This window comes from Phyllobates terribilis, unplaced genomic scaffold (genome assembly GCF_046119375.1).
Source record: "Phyllobates terribilis strain yellow unplaced genomic scaffold, ASM4611937v1 Scaffold_7__3_contigs__length_470593459, whole genome shotgun sequence".
NCBI lineage: Eukaryota > Metazoa > Chordata > Amphibia > Anura > Dendrobatidae > Phyllobates > Phyllobates terribilis.
The window spans coordinates 58,860,529-58,881,473 of record NW_027362767.1 but is presented as its reverse complement, the minus strand read 5'-3'; the positions used below and the strand labels follow the sequence as shown (position 1 = coordinate 58,881,473).

Below are 20,945 nucleotides of genomic sequence, written 5' to 3'. Positions count from 1 at the left end.
TCCTGGTAGATGTACATGTAATGGCGGTACTCCTGGTAGATGTAAATGTAATGGCGGTACTCCTGGGAGATGAACATGTAATGGCGGTACTCCTGGGAGATGTGCATGTAATGGCGGTACTCCTGGGAGATGTACATGTAATGGCGGTACTCCTGGGAGATGTACATGTAATGGCGGTACTCCTGGGAGATGTACATGTAATGGCGGTACTCCTGGGAGATGTACATGTAATGGCGGTACTCCTGGTAGATGTACATGTAATGGCGGTACTCCTGGTAAATGTACATGTAATGGCGGTACTCCTGGGAGATGTGCATGTAATGGCGGTACTCCTGGGAGATGTGCATGTAATGGCGGTACTCCTGGTAGATGTACATGTAATGGCGGTACTCCTGGTAGATGTACATGTAATGGCGGTACTCCTGGTAGATGTACATGTAATGGCGGTACTCCTGGTAGATGTACATGTAATGGCGGTACTCCTGGGAGATGTACATGTAATAGCGGTACTCCTGGGAGATGTGCATGTAATGGCGGTACTCCTGGGAGATGTACATGTAATGGCGGTACTCCTGGGAGATGTACATGTAATGGCAGTATTCCTGGTAAATGTACATGTAATGGCGGTACTCCTGGGAGATGAACATGTAATGGCGGTACTCCTGGGAGATGTACATGTAATGGCGGTACTCCTGGTAAATGTACATGTAATGGCGGTACTCCTGGGAGATGTACATGTAATGGCGGTACTCCTGGGAGATGTACATGTAATGGCGGTACTCCTGGGAGATGTACATGTAATGGCGGTACTCCTGGTAGATGTACATGTAATGGCGGTACTCCTGGTAAATGTACATGTAATGGCGGTACTCCTGGGAGATGTGCATGTAATGGCGGTACTCCTGGGAGATGTGCATGTAATGGCGGTACTCCTGGTAGATGTACATGTAATGGCGGTACTCCTGGGAGATGTACATGTAATGGCGGTACTCCTGGGAGATGTACATGTAATGGCAGTATTCCTGGTAAATGTACATGTAATGGCGGTACTCCTGGGAGATGAACATGTAATGGCGGTACTCCTGGGAGATGTACATGTAATGGCGGTACTCCTGGTAAATGTACATGTAATGGCGGTACTCCTGGGAGATGTACATGTAATGGCGGTACTCCTGGGAGATGTACATGTAATGGCGGTACTCCTGGGAGATGTACATGTAATGGCGGTACTCCTGGTAGATGTACATGTAATGGCGGTACTCCTGGTCAATGTACATGTAATGGCGGTACTCCTGGGAGATGTGCATGTAATGGCGGTACTCCTGGGAGATGTGCATGTAATGGCGGTACTCCTGGTAGATGTACATGTAATGGCGGTACTCCTGGTAGATGTACATGTAATGGCGGTACTCCTGGTAGATGTACATGTAATGGCGGTACTCCTGGTAGATGTAAATGTAATGGCGGTACTCCTGGGAGATGAACATGTAATGGCGGTACTCCTGGGAGATGTGCATGTAATGGCGGTACTCCTGGGAGATGTACATGTAATGGCGGTACTCCTGGGAGATGTACATGTAATGGCGGTACTCCTGGGAGATGTACATGTAATGGCGGTACTCCTGGGAGATGTGCATGTAATGGCGGTACTCCTGGGAGATGTACATGTAATGGCGGTACTCCTGGGAGATGTGCATGTAATGGCGGTACTCCTGGGAGATGTACATGTAATGGCGGTACTCCTGGGAGATGTACATGTAATGGCGGTACTCCTGGGAGATGTACATGTAATGGCGGTACTCCTGGGAGATGTACATGTAATGGCGGTACTCCTGGGAGATGTGCATGTAATAGCGGTACTCCTGGGAGATGTGCATGTAATGGCGGTACTCCTGGGAGATGTACATGTAATGGCGGTACTCCTGGGAGATGTGCATGTAATGGCGGTACTCCTGGGAGATGTACATGTAATGGTGGTACTCCTGGGAGATGTACATGTAATGGCGGTACTCCTGGGAGATGTACATGTAATGGTGGTACTCCTGGTAGATGTACATGTAATGGTGGTACTCCTGGGAGATGTACATGTAATGGCGGTACTCCTAGGAGATGTACATGTAATGGCGGTACTCCTAGGAGATGTACATGTAATGGCGGTACTCCTGGTAGATGTACATGTAATGGCAGTACTCCTGGGAGATGTGCATGTAATGGCGGTACTCCTGGGAGATGTACATGTAATGGTGGTACTCCTGGTAGATGTACATGTAATGGTGGTACTCCTGGTAGATGTACATGTAATGGTGGTACTCCTGGGAGATGTACATGTAATGGCGGTACTCCTAGGAGATGTACATGTAATGGCGGTACTCCTGGTAGATGTACATGTAATGGCAGTACTCCTGGGAGATGTGCATGTAATGGCGGTACTCCTGGGAGATGTACATGTAATGGTGGTACTCCTGGTAGATGTACATGTAATGGTGGTACTCCTGGGAGATGTACATGTAATGGCGGTACTCCTAGGAGATGTACATGTAATGGCGGTACTCCTGGTAGATGTACATGTAATAGCGGTACTCCTGGGAGATGTGCATGTAATGGCGGTACTCCTGGGAGATGTACATGTAATGGCGGTACTCCTGGGAGATGTACATGTAATGGCGGTACTCCTGGTAGATGTACATGTAATAGCGGTACTCCTGGGAGATGTGCATGTAATGGCGGTACTCCTGGGAGATGTGCATGTAATGGCGGTACTCCTGGGAGATGTGCATGTAATGGCGGTACTCCTGGGAGATGTACATGTAATGGCAGTATTCCTGGTAGATGTACATGTAATGGCAGTATTCCTGGTAGATGTACACGTAATGGCGGTACTCCTGGGAGATGTGCATGTAATGGCGGTACTCCTGGGAGATGTACATGTAATGGCGGTACTCCTGGTACATGTACATGTAATGGCAGTATTCCTGGTAGATGTACACGTAATGGCGGTACTCCTCCCTGTGCTTTATGAATATGTATAGTAGCAGTAGAACTTTTTCCAATGCAAGTATATAGAATTGATTTTGATTTTGTAGTAAGTAGCAGCGCAGTCACAGAGAAGAATTAATAGCAGAGATTGCACTTATCCCAGTGCTACATACGAACCCACACACACATACGTAGTATTGGGACTTCTAGTGCTGCATGATCTGTGTGTATAGTGGTGGTAATGGCCGTATGTCTGACATTTTTTTCCAATGGCCCATACACATATATTGGTAAAGCAGTAGGAGTATTGGTGCTTCCTCTAGTATTGCTTGCAATGGTAAACTTACAGTAGTTGTAGCAATAACTATGAAACTTTTTCCTCAGTGCCACATGTGCAGATATTGGTAACAGAAGTAGGAGCAGGAGCACGTCTTGTAATATTGCCTGCATTTATTATACATGTAGTAGTATTAGTGGTATCTTATTAACATTCTCTAGCGCCATGTGTGTGTATAATCGTTATACATTAGAAGATGAGAATTACCATACTTGTGCTATTACACACACACATATATATGTGTAAATGTGTATATATATATATATATAATATTTATTATTGGCATTAGGAAATGTATATTACCGAATACCATTCATATATCTATATTCATACAGCGCATATATATATATATATATTTGTATGCATGTGTGTGTGTGTATATATATATATATATATATATATATATATATATATATATATACAGTATATATATTCATACATGTATATAGGTATCATAATAGCAGAATTTCCCCCAGAGCTACCAGTTGCTGTCATAGTTGTAGGGGTAGTTATTCTGAAACTTTTTCCTGTACTACATACACATTGATACTAGCAATGTGAAGTAATGTCACCTCTAATATTATATGTAATTACTGGACATATAGCTGTAGTACTAAATCCCCCAGAATTACATTCTCACATCAGTATAATAGTAGCACAGGTCATTTCTCTATGCTTAATATATAGGTGGTGCATATATATGTATATGTGTGTGTGTGTATGTATGTGTGTGTATATATATGTGTATATATATATATATATATATATATATATATATATATATATATATATATATATATACACACACATTATATTATATAATATTATGTATTATTAGTAATAGTGGTAGTACAGGAAGCATTAGAAATGGTGTATGTGTATATGTATGAGAATTAATATATATGTGTGTGTGTGTGTGTGTGTATATATATAATGTGTGTGTATATATATATATATATATATATATATACATTTTATTGTTATGATATCATTATATTATTGTATAATATTAGTAGTAGTGGTGGTAGTACAATAAGTATTAGAGAGGGTACAAGTATGTGTATATATTTGAGAATTAATATTGCATATGGATTATGTATATATATATACAATATTAATTGCCATTATTACAATTACAATGCAGGCAGACCACCATATATCAGCGTTACTATGTGTTCAGTCCATTTTCACACACTAAGAATTAGTTCAGCCTCTGGAAGTCTTCAGTTTTGTATTCTTCATCCCTGAAGCAAAGCAATTTCAAAGTTTTCCTTGCCAGCAAAAGTTCTTCAACTTACCAGCCCTGTGTGATTGGCACCGCCAGCCTTGCCCAGCACAGGGACCATGGTGGTGGTGGGGTTTCCTTGTGTGCAGCACAGAGAGTAGCTCAGTCATGGAGAAGAGGACAAGGCGCCTTCTGCTAGGTAATTTTGCCATCCATGCTGTCTTCCCAGGAATCCCAATATGAAGGTATAAGGGGCAATAAGGGGCAGCAGGGAGCGCAGCCTCCTCTCTGCAGCTCCGGACTGGCCAGACTGAGGAGTGAGGACGCCGCCGCCGCTGCTGCAGAGAGTGCAGGGAGGGGCAGACTGATGATCAGCACCAGGACTGCTGCACTTTCCCACAGACACAGGGTCCAGCACAGGAGCAGGATCCCAGCCATGCCCCAGTGCAGGCAGGAAAAGGCAAATATAAACTGTGGGTGAAGACGCCAGGACCTGACTGTGTTGACTTTACAGCTGAGTTGTTACAGTGTAGCAGGGTCTGGTAACTTTATACTATACCCCTGCTCAGAATGTATCCATTCTCTCAGGGCAATATATCATTTTATAAAGAATGTAACAATAATAATAGTCATGGGCATAGCTGATGACTGGCCCAGTTAAAGGGAATCTATCAGTAGGATCAATCCTCCTCCTAGGCCGTCTATATGGGCATGTAGGTCATAGAAAGCTGAATAAAATGATACCTTGATATCTGGGATCCGATGTCTTATTCCAGAGCAATTCACACTTTTCTTAATATGTAAATGAGCTGTTACAGATCTATGTCCGGCCCATAGATCTTATGAGAATCAGAGCTTACCAGGAGACATTACCAGTGTGAGACGTAGATCAGGAGAGCGGACTGTCAGTCATTACATGTCTCACACTAGCAACGCCCACTTTCATTTAAAATAAGCTCTGGAGACAGATTCTCAGGGAGATCTATGTCCAGTCCATAGATCTTAACAGCTTATTTACATATTAAGAAATGTGTAGATTCCTCTGGAATAAGACATCGGATCACAGAGAACAAGGTGTCATTTTATTCAGCTTCCTATGACCTACGTGTCCATATAGACGGCTTAGGAGTGTTGATCCTACTGACAGATGCCCTTTAAAGATTTTGCATGGGGGCTCTGGAGATTTTAAGGGTCATTCCCATGTTCTTGCAAGAGAAAAACAATCAACTTTGCAATTTACTTGTTATTAAAAAAAAAAACTCTCCGAATGGAAGGATTTTTCATTTTATTTTTTACTGCTTGTTGTCTAGGTTACCGACCACCGCTACAGGCTAGCAGCAGTGGCCAAACATTTTCAGTGCTTACAAGCTCTTCCCAATAGATCACTGAAGCACACTTAAGGTCCCGATCCCAGACAGTTTTCGTGTCAATGTATTTCTGACGCTGCAGAGCCAAAGCTGCCTCACATGGCGGCATCAGAGAGTGCACAGTTGGGGGCCGCAACGCAAAAAAGACGCTGGTCCGAACTGTCCATCCAGCAGGAGTGCGCATGCAGGAAGCCTGGAGTCTGAGGAGTGGCTGCTCCTGCAGACCATCATGAGACAAACCCTTTAATGCTCAATTTTGTGATCATTTATAATTCTCCTGCAATCTGAGAACAATGCGTGTGCTATTCTGGCTATGGTGGGAGCGGTGCCTTTGATAACATTGGAAGACCCCCATCCTCTTAGCTTAGATACACTGACGCACATGATGTGATCATGTTGTGGTTTATTGCTGCAATTACAAAAAATGTGGGTAAAATCCTAGAGTTTTATCACAATTCTGCAAAAATACTGCAATTTTTTCTCAAATTTTGCAATAATTTTAGGGCTATACTTCATTGTGTGAATATACCCCAACAGCTTGAACACAAAATATAGACCCCACTAGTCTAGACACACAGTGGACACCTAGCGGCATTTACGGGATATTTCATCCCCATCCCTAGACCACCTGGGAAGACCCCCACAGTAAATATCATGGTGGTGGTTTTGACAAACCCCATCCCTTTTGCATCCTGCCACAATTACTGCACAAATCTATCGATGTGTCACAATTTTTCAGTAAGGGCGACCAAAAATTTTTTGTTTTGACCACATCATATGAATAGAATAGTTTAAATGCTTCATCTAAATAGCAAAGTTATCCAATCCTATGACCTCAAAAGTCTTCTTTTAGTTTCACGACAAATTTGCATATTTTTGTGCCTATGATAATGTATGCAGACATTCATATAATACTAAGGGACCCGGATACAGCAGCCTGGAAAGGGCCGCGGGGCTGACGGCTCAGAGGTTGGAGACATTTACATGTCCAGGTTATATATTACTGGCCCACTTAATGTTGATGTAAGATAAGTAGACAGATATGAAGCAGATAGAAAGCTCTAGTAAAAGACTTAAGATATATGTACTAAGGACAGACATGACAGAGATACTAGATCGGGGGTGCACAGACTTATTTTGATCAGGGTGCCAAATTTTGGGATCGTACCGCCTAAAATATGAAGAGTATTCTGATCCGAGGTATACAGCGACAGTGCCATATATGCCATCATTTATTATCAGGGGATCCACTTCTGGAACTTGCATTATTATAGAAAAAGAGGGTCCTGTGCTCCTCTATGTAGTCGCCCAGAAAAAGTCACGACAACAATATGATTTGTGCAGCTATCCCCATAGGCTTGAGAGTTACTGAACCCCGAGGAGTCCGGGAGGGCTGGGGGTCACATGTGGCCCCTGGGGAGCAGGTTGTGCACCCGCGTACTAACTAGAAGGATGGATAGACAGACAGGTGGATAGATGAAAAGTGGATAGAGATGATAGACAGACATCAGACAGAGAGAGACAGATAGACGTCAGATAAGTGGACAGATGCAATTGATAGACAGATGTGAGATAGATTCAAATTGTATAGATGTGAGAATGAAGAAATAGATAAATCAATATGATAGATAGTTATGAGATAGACACACATGAACCTAATTGCCAGAAGATAGGTAGACATGGGATAGATATTTTTTTGTTACTTTTTGGGAGGTTAATTATTTATGGGGTCTTTGGAAATCTACTCATTAGATTGATAGATAGATATGAGATAGATATGAGATAGATATGAGATAGATATGAGATAGATAGATAGATATGAGATAGATAGATAGATATGGGATATATAGATATGGGATAGATAGATAGATAGATAGATAGATAATAGATAGATAGATAGATAGATGATAGATATGAGATAGATAGATAGATATGAGATAGATAGATAGATAGATAGATAGATAGATATGAGATAGATAGATAGATATGAGATAGATAGATAGATAGATATGGGATATATAGATATGGGATAGATAGATAGATAGATAGATAGATAATAGATATGAGATAGATAGATGATAGATATGAGATAGATAGATAGATATGGGATAGATAGATAGATATGGGATAGATAGATAGATAGATAGATAGATAGATAGATAGATATGGGATAGATAGATAGATAGATATATAGATGATAGATATGAGATAGATAGATAGATATGGGATAGATAGATAGATAGATATGGGATAGATAGATAGATATGAAATAGATAGATAGATATGGAATAGATAGATATGAGATAGATAGATTAATAGATAGATATGAGGTAGATAGATAGATAGATACTAGATAGATAGATAGATTAATAGATAGATAGATATTGGACAGATATGGGATAGATAGATAGATATGGGATAGATAGATAGATAGATATGGGATAGATAGATAGATAGATAGATATGGGATGGATAGATATGGGATAGATAGATAGATAGATATGGGATGGATAGATAGATAGATATGGGATAGATAGATAGATAGATAGATATGGGATAGATAGATATGGGATATATAGATAGATATGGGATAGATATGTGATAGATAGATATGGGATAGATAGATAGATATGAGATAGATAGATAGATAGATAGATAGATAGATAGATAGATATGAGATAGATAGATAGATATGGGATAGATAGATAGATATGGGATAGATAGATAGATATGGGATGGATAGATATGGGATAGATAGATAGATAGATAGATAGATAGATATGGGATAGATAGATATGAGATAGATAGATAGATATGGGATAGATAGATAGATAGATAGATAGATAGATAGATAGATAGATAGATAGATAGATATGGGATGGATAGATAGATAGATAGATAGATATGGGATCATGTCAGGGCGACGTTTCGGTCTAACAGTGGGGACCGAAACGTCGTCCTGACATGATGGGTCAATAAATCACCCTATTTTGGACTATGCACTGCTGCCTTTGTCTTTTTTGGATACCTTGAGGTTTGGTTTTGCCTGGAAGGTGTTTTTTGGACACAATTACTTTTCTAATAAAGAGATCTTTGCTAGTGCTGCACCTGTATTTTTCTAGATAGATAGATAGATAATAGATATGAGATGAAAAAAAATGGATGCGGCCCACCAATAGCCTTCCAGATATTGAGGTGATGTAGTAGCTCAGAGACCTATGAGACAGATGAATCTGACATTCTGTAGATATAAGATAGATATTGGATGGGACATCTGTCCACCTGTAAGACCCTCTTGTCTTATTGCACCGTCCTCCTACTTCTCACTGCTGACACTTTTCTTAGTTTACATCTAAGTTCAGCAATCTGCACCTCTGAACCCCTAAATAGACAATTTGGCCCCTAGAGCCGGATAAATACTATACATTGTAGAGCTCGTAGTGACCCTTACAATCACTTTTCAGAGTCGCCCTCTTTCTGTAGCAGCCGGGGATATGTTACCCCTCAGCATTAGGTAATGTGAGCGGTGCCCCCTGCTCCTCTCCACACATTATCCCTTCACTCTTGACTCTTGGATTTCATTATTAACCATATGAGAACAGAATGTTTCAGCAGCTCATGTCTTCCTGATGGGACGGGTGGATTTCTATAAGTGGCATCTGAGATAGAGCAAATGTGGTAGGCGACAGCTGAGGCCGGCACCAGGCTATGGACGTCCCGGAGCCTGAGCAGCGAGGGATATATCATATCACATAGGGGACAACATGGCGGTGTGTGCAGTCTTTATTTGGCCCCTGCCTGTCCCCAGTATCTCAACCTCACCAATTCATGTATTTTTCTTGAAAAATGGAGCAGACAGTGCAAGCAAGGCTAGCTGTCAAGCATCGGGAGCGCCTGATTACTCCGCTAATCTCCTGGATGTGTGCATGTTTGAGAAGCTCAAAGATTTAGTGGACAGCAGCTAAACCTAATAAGTAAATGTCCAGGTATGGCGTCTGACCTCTCGGTAATGTGTCGTCTTAGTGCAGGGCGCTAATGAAATCTGTGCTGTGTGTGGTAGGTCACGGTGCAAGGGGTAAGGGGCCAGGAACCAGTCACGCTGCCGTGCCCATGGGGTAAGGCAGAACATGGATACTTGCTCCAGAAACTTAGTCAAGACTGAAAGCAGTCCATGTGGCGGCATTAGGGCCCCTGGAAAGTTAGGGCCCATCAGAGGTGTAGCATGGGGGGGCACAGGGGTTGGGAGTCCAGGGCACAAAATTTCAAAAGAAAAAAAAAAGTACATAGCAGAGCCCTCGCTAGCACCGAAGAATCACAAACATACAGTGGGGCTTTTGCACTAGTTTTCTTGTGTAAAAAAAAAGTCCCAAGTTTTGGAACACATTTAAATTTTTGGCATTTTTACACTACTTTCAAGACTTTTTAAAAGTAGGTGTCAGACAGGTTTTAGCTTAGATTTAGGAATTACAACTTTTTAAAAAGTTGTAAAAAAGTCACAATTTTCACTTTAGAAGAGGTGGAGTAAAAGTTGTGAAATCATCTGTAGACAGAAGTGTTGAATGCGAAATTTAACAAACATCATATAAAACTTTATAAATTTGGACCAAATAAAGGCAACACAGCCTTAAGGGGGTTTTCCACTTTTAGGTTTTTGGTTTCCTTGACTGGAGTAGCGGTGTCGAGCCAAAGCTGGACAGGGAGAGACCGAGTATCAACTGATTTTACTATTTTAACACAGTGCTGGCCAATAGAGGCCAATGACCTCTTCAGGCAAAACGGACTTCCTTAACTCTTTCCATAGTTCACTGAAGTAGTTTTAAATGGTAACACTAATTTCATTCTCATTACGAAGAAACATTGTGTATCCATGTGTAGTATAGTGTGGCAACTAACTCGGAATAATAGGTAAAGCTAAAAACTGCAACTGACTCTGCTGGTTCCTCTACAGACAGTGGCGTACCGCCAATGGCAGCAGGCCATGCGACTGCTATGGGGCCCGTGAGCCGGGGGGCCCCACCGCCACTCCTGCATCTGCCCTTCCCCTTCTCTGGCCAGTCAGCGTCGCACCCCCCGCTCCGCATTCAACTGTATCGGTGGGCAGATGTCGATTCAGTTGAAAGCAATGACGGGAGGAGGGAGCGTCATGTGACACTCCCTCTCCCATCATTCCTCCTCTGCATCTGACGCAGGTCACCGCAGGTCCGGGCGCTGGTGTATGCGGTGCTGGGACCCATCGTGATGAAAGCCAGGGAGATAGAGAAGGAGCTGCAGCAGGTGAGACAGTGCGGCGGACTACAGGACCCAGCAAGGCTCTGAGCATCCAGCACCAGGAGCAACCGGAAGTCCCAGAATCAGGAGGATGACACTGGGGGCAGCAGATCCGAGCTTGTCCTAGCACTGTAGCCGCCTGCACTCTGCTGCATCTGCCTGACTGCATCATCCGCTGCTGCCTGCAGACTCCTGGCAGCTTCTACGGGCCCCCTGCCCCCTGCCTACACTGCACTGCTTCTATACTGGGGTCACACAGGGCGCGGGGTGGGCCACTGATTTCACACTGCAGACACACAGATCAGGATGCCCCACATCACAGTGCACTATACTGCATGGAGGACCATGTGGAGTGTGAAGGTTTGTGTGGGGGCCATTATACTGTTTGGAGGGCTAGTGCGGGCCACTATATTGTATGTAGGCCCATTATACTGCATGGAGGGCTGTGTGGGGGTCACAGTTGAGGTCACCATACTTTGCCTTGGGAGTTGAGGTGGGGTACAGTAGGGTCATCATACTGTGCATGTGGAGGAATTCACCATGGGGGTATAATACTGTGTTTGGCAGGCACTTTTGTTGGCATCATACTTTATGGGACAATGAAAGAGGGATCTGGGACTTCAGCAGGAGGAAAATAACTTTGTAAAGGCTGGAAAGTTATGAGATATGCTATTCTGTGACCCCAACAATTATTTACATTTTCTTGTGGGTGGGGGTCCCAATTAGAACTTCTGCTATGGGGCCCCATGATTCCCATGTATGCCCCTGTCTAGAGACTAGAGCTCCTGACCCCGCAGTCCCTAGTGGTTCCTGCATGAGCAGAGATAGCCCTAACCACAGACTAGAAGATGGCAACTCGGACCTATGCTGCCTGAAAGGGCGTTGAGTGCTTCACGTTCCTCCTGAAAAAGCAGAGGGCAGAGCAGAGTGTGAATTACCTACAAAAGGGAAAGTGTGCTGAAAAAAGAAAAGATCCCAGAGTGAGCAAAACAAACCACGGAATACAACATAAAGAATAAAGTACATACTGTTAGGCAATGTGCCTCCTTCTTTCGAAACAGGGAGAGAAAATAGGAGCAGAGTCAAGAACAGAAACAGCAAGGAGTTAAATCCTAGCTGCAATTTCACTGACTGGCTTGAAACTACAACAGAATGTCTGGACATACAAAATGAGACTATCACCAGCAGGAGGAAAGAATATAAAGCCGCATCCGAAAGGTGATAGGGTAGACAAATGAAAACACCTGTGTTATGCTAAACAGACTTCTGCAGCCAGAATAACAGACCCTAACCACCCAGAGAAAAGTTGTGTCTGCTGTGGCTCGGTGGACAGAGAAGCCGACCACAAAACACAGGCTCAACGGTTCGAACCCAGGAGCATGACACCATGCTAGTCGATCACTAGTTGTTGCTGTGACTTTATTGCCAGTGATCAGCTGCCATGGTCATCTAAAGGGACAAAAGGAATACAAAACGGAGATCCGAACTCCATCTACCCTTGGACAAAACTCCACACACCCGCTGTAGCCGATGGCCATATGACCGTTTCAATATCGTGGGTCTAATTTCTGCCTACAAGACCTATGCCTTCCATGCACATTCAATAGTCTTTATCTCAACTCTTTGGAGTTAGGTTTGTCAACTGTAGCTAAAAACTGTCCATCAGTGATATCACAAAATTTCATAGCCAACTGTGGAGACGGCAGCAGGTCTCCTCTGAAGGCAATACATGATTGAGGTTGCAGGGGAGAAGGTCAAGCCCTACATAGAATTTGTATGATAGTACAAGGGACAGTCTCGGTCCTGAGATGGAATCAAACCACAGAAGAGGCGTAACTATATTGGGTGCAGGGGTTGTAGTCACACCCGGGCCATGAAAACTTAGGAGGGGCTTAAAAAGTTCATTTTGGCGAATATGAGAAGGCCAATTCTATTAAAGATCTGTGAATAGTTTGTGGGCCTATTGGAAATTTTGCACTGGTAGCCCACAAAACTCAAGTTACACCACTGACCGCAGACATTAGAAATGCAACCACTTCCTAAAAGTACAGGCCAATCTACTGCTTTAAGACACCAGTATTATAAATGACACATGGGAATTGGGCCTCTGTTACAGATTTTACATTGGGGCTCATATTTTCCAAGTTACGCTTCTGTATTGTAGTGAAGCCCAGGTAGACCATTCATATGTCGTTCGTTGCAATTCCGTGGATGGCGAAGCAATTTTGGAACCAATCAAGCCAGACTTTTCACTCGAAGCAAGGTTCACCAAGCTACGACTTGCCTATGTTGAACACGTCATACAAAGAGAGCAATCATTGGAGAAGGGTATCATGGTTGAAAGAATAGAAGGAACAAGGCGAAGAGGAAGACCAGAAATCTGATGTCTTGATGCTATCAATATAATGGTGGAGAAGACCCTGGTGGACCTATCTAGGCTTGCAGAAGATCGATCTTAGAAAGATAGAATCCTAGAATGTTAGAGTTGGAGGGGACCTCCAGGGTCCTCGTGTCCAACCCCCTGCTCAATGCAGGATACACTAAACCATCTCAGACTGATGTCTGTCCAGTCTCTGTGTGAAGACTTCCATTGATGGAGAACTCACCACCTCTCATGGCAGGCTTACTGTAGATCTTCCTATAGATCGTTCATTCATGAAGTAGCCAGATATCTATATCAGATCAGTAATTCTCTCAGCATCTGCATTGTCTTCTTCTGATGTCTGGAATGACACCTCCACTATGAGTTATCCCCCAGATTTCCTATCCCCCAGAATAGCCTACCCCCCCCCATACTTCTACGTAGGTGTCATGGCTGCCATAACTTTCATAACAACTAAATAGTTGGACAAAAGAGAGAGGCTAAACAATTAATAATAATGAATTATTTCAAAATCGAGGCACAGGGAGGTAGAATATAGCCTTACAAATTGCTATGGGTGTGAAAGTAGTCCATGTGCGTAACGATAAGGGCTCGCTAGTCTGTATTATATACTTTCAGCTGAGTATATTATATGATGACTACCTGTATAGCATTAATACTAATATACAGAATTTAAGGATAATTCTACACAGTGGAAGAATAAGTCCCCCACCAAAGATCCAGGGGGTCGGGGAGGGGAAGGGGGGGGGGATAGACGACATTAATAATGATGGTTTTATTGGACTCATCCACCTTAACCAATTCCAAACACGAAAATCCAATGCGAGCAGATAAAACTAGGAATTTATGACGCAGCATGAACGGGATTCCAGCAGTGCCGGTGGTTTTGTAGCATATGGCCAGGACCTCACTACCTGTGGTTGCCTGTAGCATCGCCTGCCTGCCTTCCTGTACCACTCATTTCCACATTTGTTTAGTTCGCAGCAAGATCCGCCTGTTTCCTTAATTTGTCAGCCCTTATTCAGGAGACAAGACATCCACATCCTTTATGGCACCCTGCAAGGAAATGCTCCGTCAGAGGCTAGTGATGAGGGTACTGCCACCTGCTAACATCCCCAAACTCCGGGACATACAGTATAAAATGCAGAAAACAACACTCAGGGGGTAAAGTAGTGATCATTACAGTAGGGAAGCTTTCTAACCTGAAATGGCTGATAACAGAGAACAGAAGATTGCATCCAAGCACACAGCAAATGGAAATAAAATGTGATGATCTGGAGAGACAGGAGAATCTACTCTGTTCTCTGAAGAGTCGTGCGTCACAGCGCCACCTAGCACTGAATTCTCTAGCAGACTTTAGACTTTTATGTTACTCCATGAGAACAAAACAGAAATTCGACCAGTGTAACCAGACAAGATCAGAACTTGTCAAAACAGGTGGATGACGTCAAAATAAAGCGTATACCGCGCAACAATGAAACAATGATCAAAGTGCACGGAAGAAACACAATGGCTTAGGTGTGGTGCTTTCTCTTTTCATGAGTGGGATAGATGGATAGATAGATATATATGACTGATAGATAGATAGATAGATAGATAAATAGATAGAATGATAGATTGATATGGGATAGATAATAGATAGAATGATAGATATGGGATAAATAATAGTTAGAACATATATAGGTAGATTATTGCAATGAATAGTTGTGTAACGCTCTGAGGTCTCCTTGTATTGAACACTTTTCAAGCTATTTAACACAAACACTGCCTTAGACATGTCAGAGACCTCAACGTATGTATCTATGGGTAAACCGATGGTCACCATTTTTCACTGTTGTCCTGAACACACTATCTGTCATGTGTATTCAATGTTCTGACTATTTTTTACCTATCTCTATAACTGAGTTTTGAGCTCTGACGTCCTCTCACTATTCAGATTCTCTACAAAGCGGCTGTATTCCCTGCCTCTGCTTTTATACAGACTATAATAGTCCCTCCTGATTGGCTGTACTATACCATGTGATGCAATAGCTGCAAGGCAGAACAGGGAATCCCACCTGGCCGCCCCTGAAGGTCATGTGAGCCTCCTCTGACTGATGCAATTTGCTTTGTGTGAAATGGTTGTAAGCATTTTTTTGGGTGATTCACGTGAATTGAATTGCAAATTATTCGAATTTGCCAAGTCCAGCGACTATCATAAAATCTGACACAAATTTGAATTGATTCATTAATATCTATTATATAGATCCTTAGGGCAGAGATGTTGTAGGATATATAGAGGAACAACCTGAGCCCCTGATGACACAATAGGTAGATTTTAGACTACATTAGACTCCAATAGACAATGCAGGGAGGATAGATGGATAAAGGGGCAGATTTACTATTGGTGCAACCTGTTCAGGCACAACAGTAGCCCAAGAGGTAAGGGGGTCACTCCCATCTCCAAAGCAGGTGGAATTGTGTATTATGATGAGCTACTGGACTACAAAGGGCCCATATATTGTTCTTGTACAGGGGTCTCTTCCGTCTGTGTCGCTCCTGGATAGATGGATCTCTAGTCCCTCAGAACATAGTAGCAATGCTCCACTTTACTCGTAATAGTCTAATAATATGCAGAAAGCCACCTTGTCCGTCATTATCATGTACGTAGCCAGCATTTGAGATTTCGGAGATTTGTGACTTTCCACCACTTGCAGAATATTTTCCTGTCTTTTGTACAGCACGCCCTCCCTGATGTCAGCTGCTTCCTACCCTCAACGCAGAGTCACAGCAGTATCTGAAGCAGCAGTGCCACCTACTGGTCACAGGCAGAACTTCACCCAGCAATCCCCCTGACACCCTCTATGTCCTTATGCTCACTGATTCTCTCTTAAACTAACACAAGATGACAGTCTCTAGTTTAACCCCAGGGAAAGCAATCTTTTCATGCCGCACTTTCTCCCGTATCTGCACTCTCTTCCCTACATTTTAAAAAGCGTTATACATACTTAAGAACGGTTCCTCCATGAATAGATTTAAAACTCTGACTTTCAGGAAACTTTCCCAGCCAAGTGCATAACTTAAAGGAGTACAAAGCCTACAACCCTGCAGCTATAATCATTCACACATCTATCTGGAGTGGCTGACTACAGAGAACAATAGATTATGTTTAACATCACAGTAATTTCAGAGGTATAACTAAGTGGACCCCCCTCCTAAAAAAAAATGGTTTGTGGGGCCTCGCTTTAGTTATTCCCCTACTTAGTGCCCATTTAATAGTGGGGACTTTGTTTGGAATGTTACAATGTTTATTATTATTGATACTTTTTATATTATTTATTATTATTGATACTTTTTATATTATTATTTATTATTATTGATACTTTTAATATTGTTTATTATTGATACTTTTGATATTATTACTGATGCTTTTTATATTATTATTTATTATTATTGATGCTTTTGATATTATTTATTATTATTGATACTTTTGATACTATTACTGATGCTTTTCATATTATTATTTATTATTATTGATACTTTTTATATTTATTATTATTGATGCCTTTTATATTATTATTTATTATTATTGATACTTTTTTAGATTATTATTATTTTTATTGTTTGATTTATATTATTATACTGTTTTGCACATGTATCGCAGCACATTACGGCATGTTATAATGCAGCGTGTCCTGGTCGTGCCACAATTAGGCATCCCAGCATGTGCCCTGTGCGGTGCGAGTCGCTCTAAGGCCTGAAGACCGTACAGATTGGGATCTGTCCTACAGATCTAATCCATCTCAGTGGGACAGCGCCGGCTCCACACATTACACGGTCTGCTGAAGTCATTACATTTACGTCCCCCTGATACTTTCACTCTAAATAATACACCTGTGCTATTTTAAAGTCGCATTGTCTCTCCCTTTGTGCACAAGTTTTGATTAGCATGTATTATTCAGGCGCAGGCATCCTCCCGGGGGTATGTGTCATTTTTGTTGGGTGAGGGGAATAATGATTACGTATACTGTGCGAAAAAAAAAAAAAAAAAAAGGGCGGGGGGCTGTATATACAAAGCAATCGCCAATAAGCGGTTGGCAAATTGGGAGATTCGCTACGATTGGGCGACTTTTGTTTACATTACGGTAATGATTTTGGTATATATGGACAATTAAACATTTAAAGGGGTCAATATTTTAGTTACGGACCAATCATCATACAGTATAAAATACATAGGTGCAGACTGAGCAACTTTTTTCACATTTAATGCTCAACCCCAGGGCAGATGCGCTGCTCCCGCTGCCACTCTCTATGGGACCGGAGCATGTCTCTAGTTTAAAGATTTTTAAAAGGGATAATGAGACGCTCCAGCCCTGCTCTTGCAATGCCCTAAAGGCTATGGCAGAACTGAAGGAGTTAGCCAGAGCTATTAAATTTTAATCTGTTCTACATCCAATACCGCTCTCTTCTGCTTCACTTATCTCAGGCTGAGTGCATATAAGAGGCGCCTGAGCAGCGCACCAAGCGGGCGAATTTAGATCAGCAGATTAAGGTTAAGATTATGCAAAGGACAAAATAAAATTCCAAATAAATGCAAATAAAAAGGTAAAATATCAATGTTTTGATTACAAAAGCTCCCTCCTTAAAATGTACCCATATTTATATTTTTGGATATTGCATTATTTTTTCTTTTTTATATACAGATTTTTTTTTTATTGTAGACAGGTTGGTAAGCAGAATTGCATGTAAGTGTCAAATGCAATAGATGTGCACATTGCAACACGCTTTCACTGCAGTAATAAGAATAGGCTAGCTGTTGGTGGATATTTTCCTCCAGGACACCCTGGAGAATAGAAAGAAGAGAAAAGTTAAGAGAATGAAAGCTGCTGATTGATGTTAGGGGAACAGCCCTGGTCAGATCCCTCTAGGAAGCTGCTGTCAAAGTTGCAAACTATAGATGATTAACTCTTGGCAGGCATGGGTTTAACTGCAGGGGTGGCAGCAAAAAGTACCCCCCCCCCTATAAATCATCCTCAAAAGTAACCCCCTTAATGAAGTCTCAAAAAGTAACTACCCTGATGAAGCCCTCAATAAGTAACCCCCCTGATGAAACCCTCAATAAGTAACCCCCCAATGAAGCCCTCAATAAGTAACCCCCTGATGAAGCCCTCAATAAGTAACCCCCTGTTGAAGCCCTCAATAAGTAACCCCCCTGATGAAACCCTCAATAAGTAACCCCCCTGATGAAACCCTCAATAAGTAACCCCCCCGGTGAAGCCCTCAATAAGTAACCCCCTGATGAAGCCCTCAATAAGTAACCCCCGATTAGCCCTCAATAAGTAACCCCCTGATGAAGCCCTCAATAAGTAACCCCCGATGAGCCCTCAATAAGTAACCCCCTGATGAAGCCCTCAATAAGTAACCCCCGATGAACCCTCAATAAGTAACCCTCAATGAATCTCAATAAATAACCCCCCGATGAAGCCCTCAATAAGTAACCCCCCTGATGAACCCTCAATAAGTAACCCCCCCGATGAACCCTCAATAAATAACCCCCCAATGAACCCTCAATAAGTAACCCCCTGATGAAGCCCTCAATAAGTAACCCCATTGATGAAGCCCTCAATAAGTAACCCCCTGATGAAGCCCTCAATAAGTAGCCCCCTGATGAAGTCCTCAATAAGTAACCCCCCTGATGAAACCCTCAATAAGTAATCCCCTGATGAAACCCCTTCAATAAGTAACCCCACCAATGAACCCTCAATAAGTGACCCCCCTGATGAAGCCCTCAATAAGTAACCCCCCCGATGAACCCTAAATAAGTAACCCCCCCCCCTCGATGAAGATTGCTCTCTGTGCCCAAGATGCCTTTTCTGCCTGCATTAATATTTTATATGCTTGTTTCATCTGAGTGCTCCTGTCACCCATCAGCATCAGGTAGGATTTTCATTGTTTGCTATCATATCAAAATCACATAGATAACAAAAAGAAAAGGACTTCTCCATACTTGTTCTTGTGGTTCCACACCATGTGAAATTACACACATGCCCAATTAAAGCATTTTCCGACCACACTATGAGCATGCAGATGGTCACATAGGAGACTAATCTAGAAGTCAGCCCAGTATAGGTCCTCTACCTGTTGTCAGACATTCAGCCTAGTATAGGTCCTCTACCTGTTGTCAGACATTCAGCCTAGTATAGGTCCTCTACCTGTTGTCAGACATTCAGCCTAGTATAGGTCCTCTACCTGTTGTCAGACATTCAGCCTAGTATAGGTCCTCTACCTGTTGTCAGACATTCAGCCTAGTGCACAGTGTGTCAAGGGTCCTGCAATCTGTCAGATGTGCAGAGTTCTGCGCTGTCCCCGGTGCTGAACCGCTTGCAACAATTTGCCATCTGCCCACCCATCTCTCTGTCCCAAGTTCCAGAACCAGGGACTAAGTGATGTGTTAGGGGATCCTCACCTTGCCTCTCCTCCTCAAGAGATGACTGGTAAATCCAAAAATGATCTCCGAGTCCAAGCACAGTGCCCCCAGCTCCAACAGGCTGGGGTTCTTCCTATCTGGAGTGTTAGACCCAGATGAATTCTCACAAGCCATAGTTGGTGTGATATCTCCAGCTCCCTGAGCAAATAGAAAAAAACGTGCTTATCCCTTCATCCTGTGCTGGAGGATGCGATTTATTCTGTCCAGGAGCAATGCGGAATATCATAAAAAAAAAAAAGACTTGAGCAGTGATCAGGGTACCACTCCCCTCAATGTCCCACCAGGGCTGCAGTCTGTGCCAGGAAGGATGCCCAGCCGGACAGGAGACCACCTAGATCCATCAGCAGCAGCGACAAGGACGTGCAAATGCAATCTCTCCATGTGATCTTCCCATCATCAAGTCATCAGAAGCACAGAAGACGCATGCCATGCTCTGGGGAAGCCCAGCTCTGCCAGAGGGGCATGCATTGATGGTTGCACCTGAGAAGCACTTTAAGTGTTTGTAGTCCAATGCAAGAAGTTAGCAGATAGGCAGAAGAAGAGCAGGGAGTGATGATGAGGAGGCATTGAAGAGTAGCCCTAGATGAGATGTGCTGCACAGGAGCTGCCTGCCATCATGTGCTGCTGCCTGCATAGTCTGTGCCTGCTCACTTCACACCCTGCCCCTCTGATGTGATGGGACTCCCAGGCTCAGGCCAGCTCACTACACACTGGTAATTGCAGGCTGTCAGCTGTCACTTGGGGCTGTCCTGTGGGCGTGACGTCATTGTCACACCAGTAAAGCCCCCAGCAGCCACTTCTTGGCTTGTCTCCCACCTCTATACAGAACAACTGCATTGGCAGACGAGCTGGACCGATCTAGTGATCTGATCCGGCACAAAATCTGCTGGAGCAGTGAGCAGAGCACCTACTGTCCCCCTATG

General features: G+C 42.9%; 1 protein-coding gene across 3 annotated transcripts in view; it reads right to left on the bottom strand.

The window, feature by feature from the left end:
• KIF26A (kinesin family member 26A) overlaps positions 1–20,717 on the bottom strand; it is a 157,299-nt gene extending 136,582 nt beyond the window's left edge. For 2 of the 3 annotated variants that reach the window (XM_073638633.1, XM_073638635.1), the window contains exon 1: positions 20,002–20,717. In XM_073638633.1, coding sequence (XP_073494734.1) covers positions 20,002–20,136 — 135 coding nt within the window. In that variant the 5' untranslated portion in view covers positions 20,137–20,717. Of the gene's footprint in view, positions 1–4,611; positions 4,906–20,001 lie in introns of those variants that run through there. The other variant, XM_073638634.1, reaches the window with a different exon arrangement.
• Between the last annotated feature and the right edge of the window lie 228 nt (positions 20,718–20,945).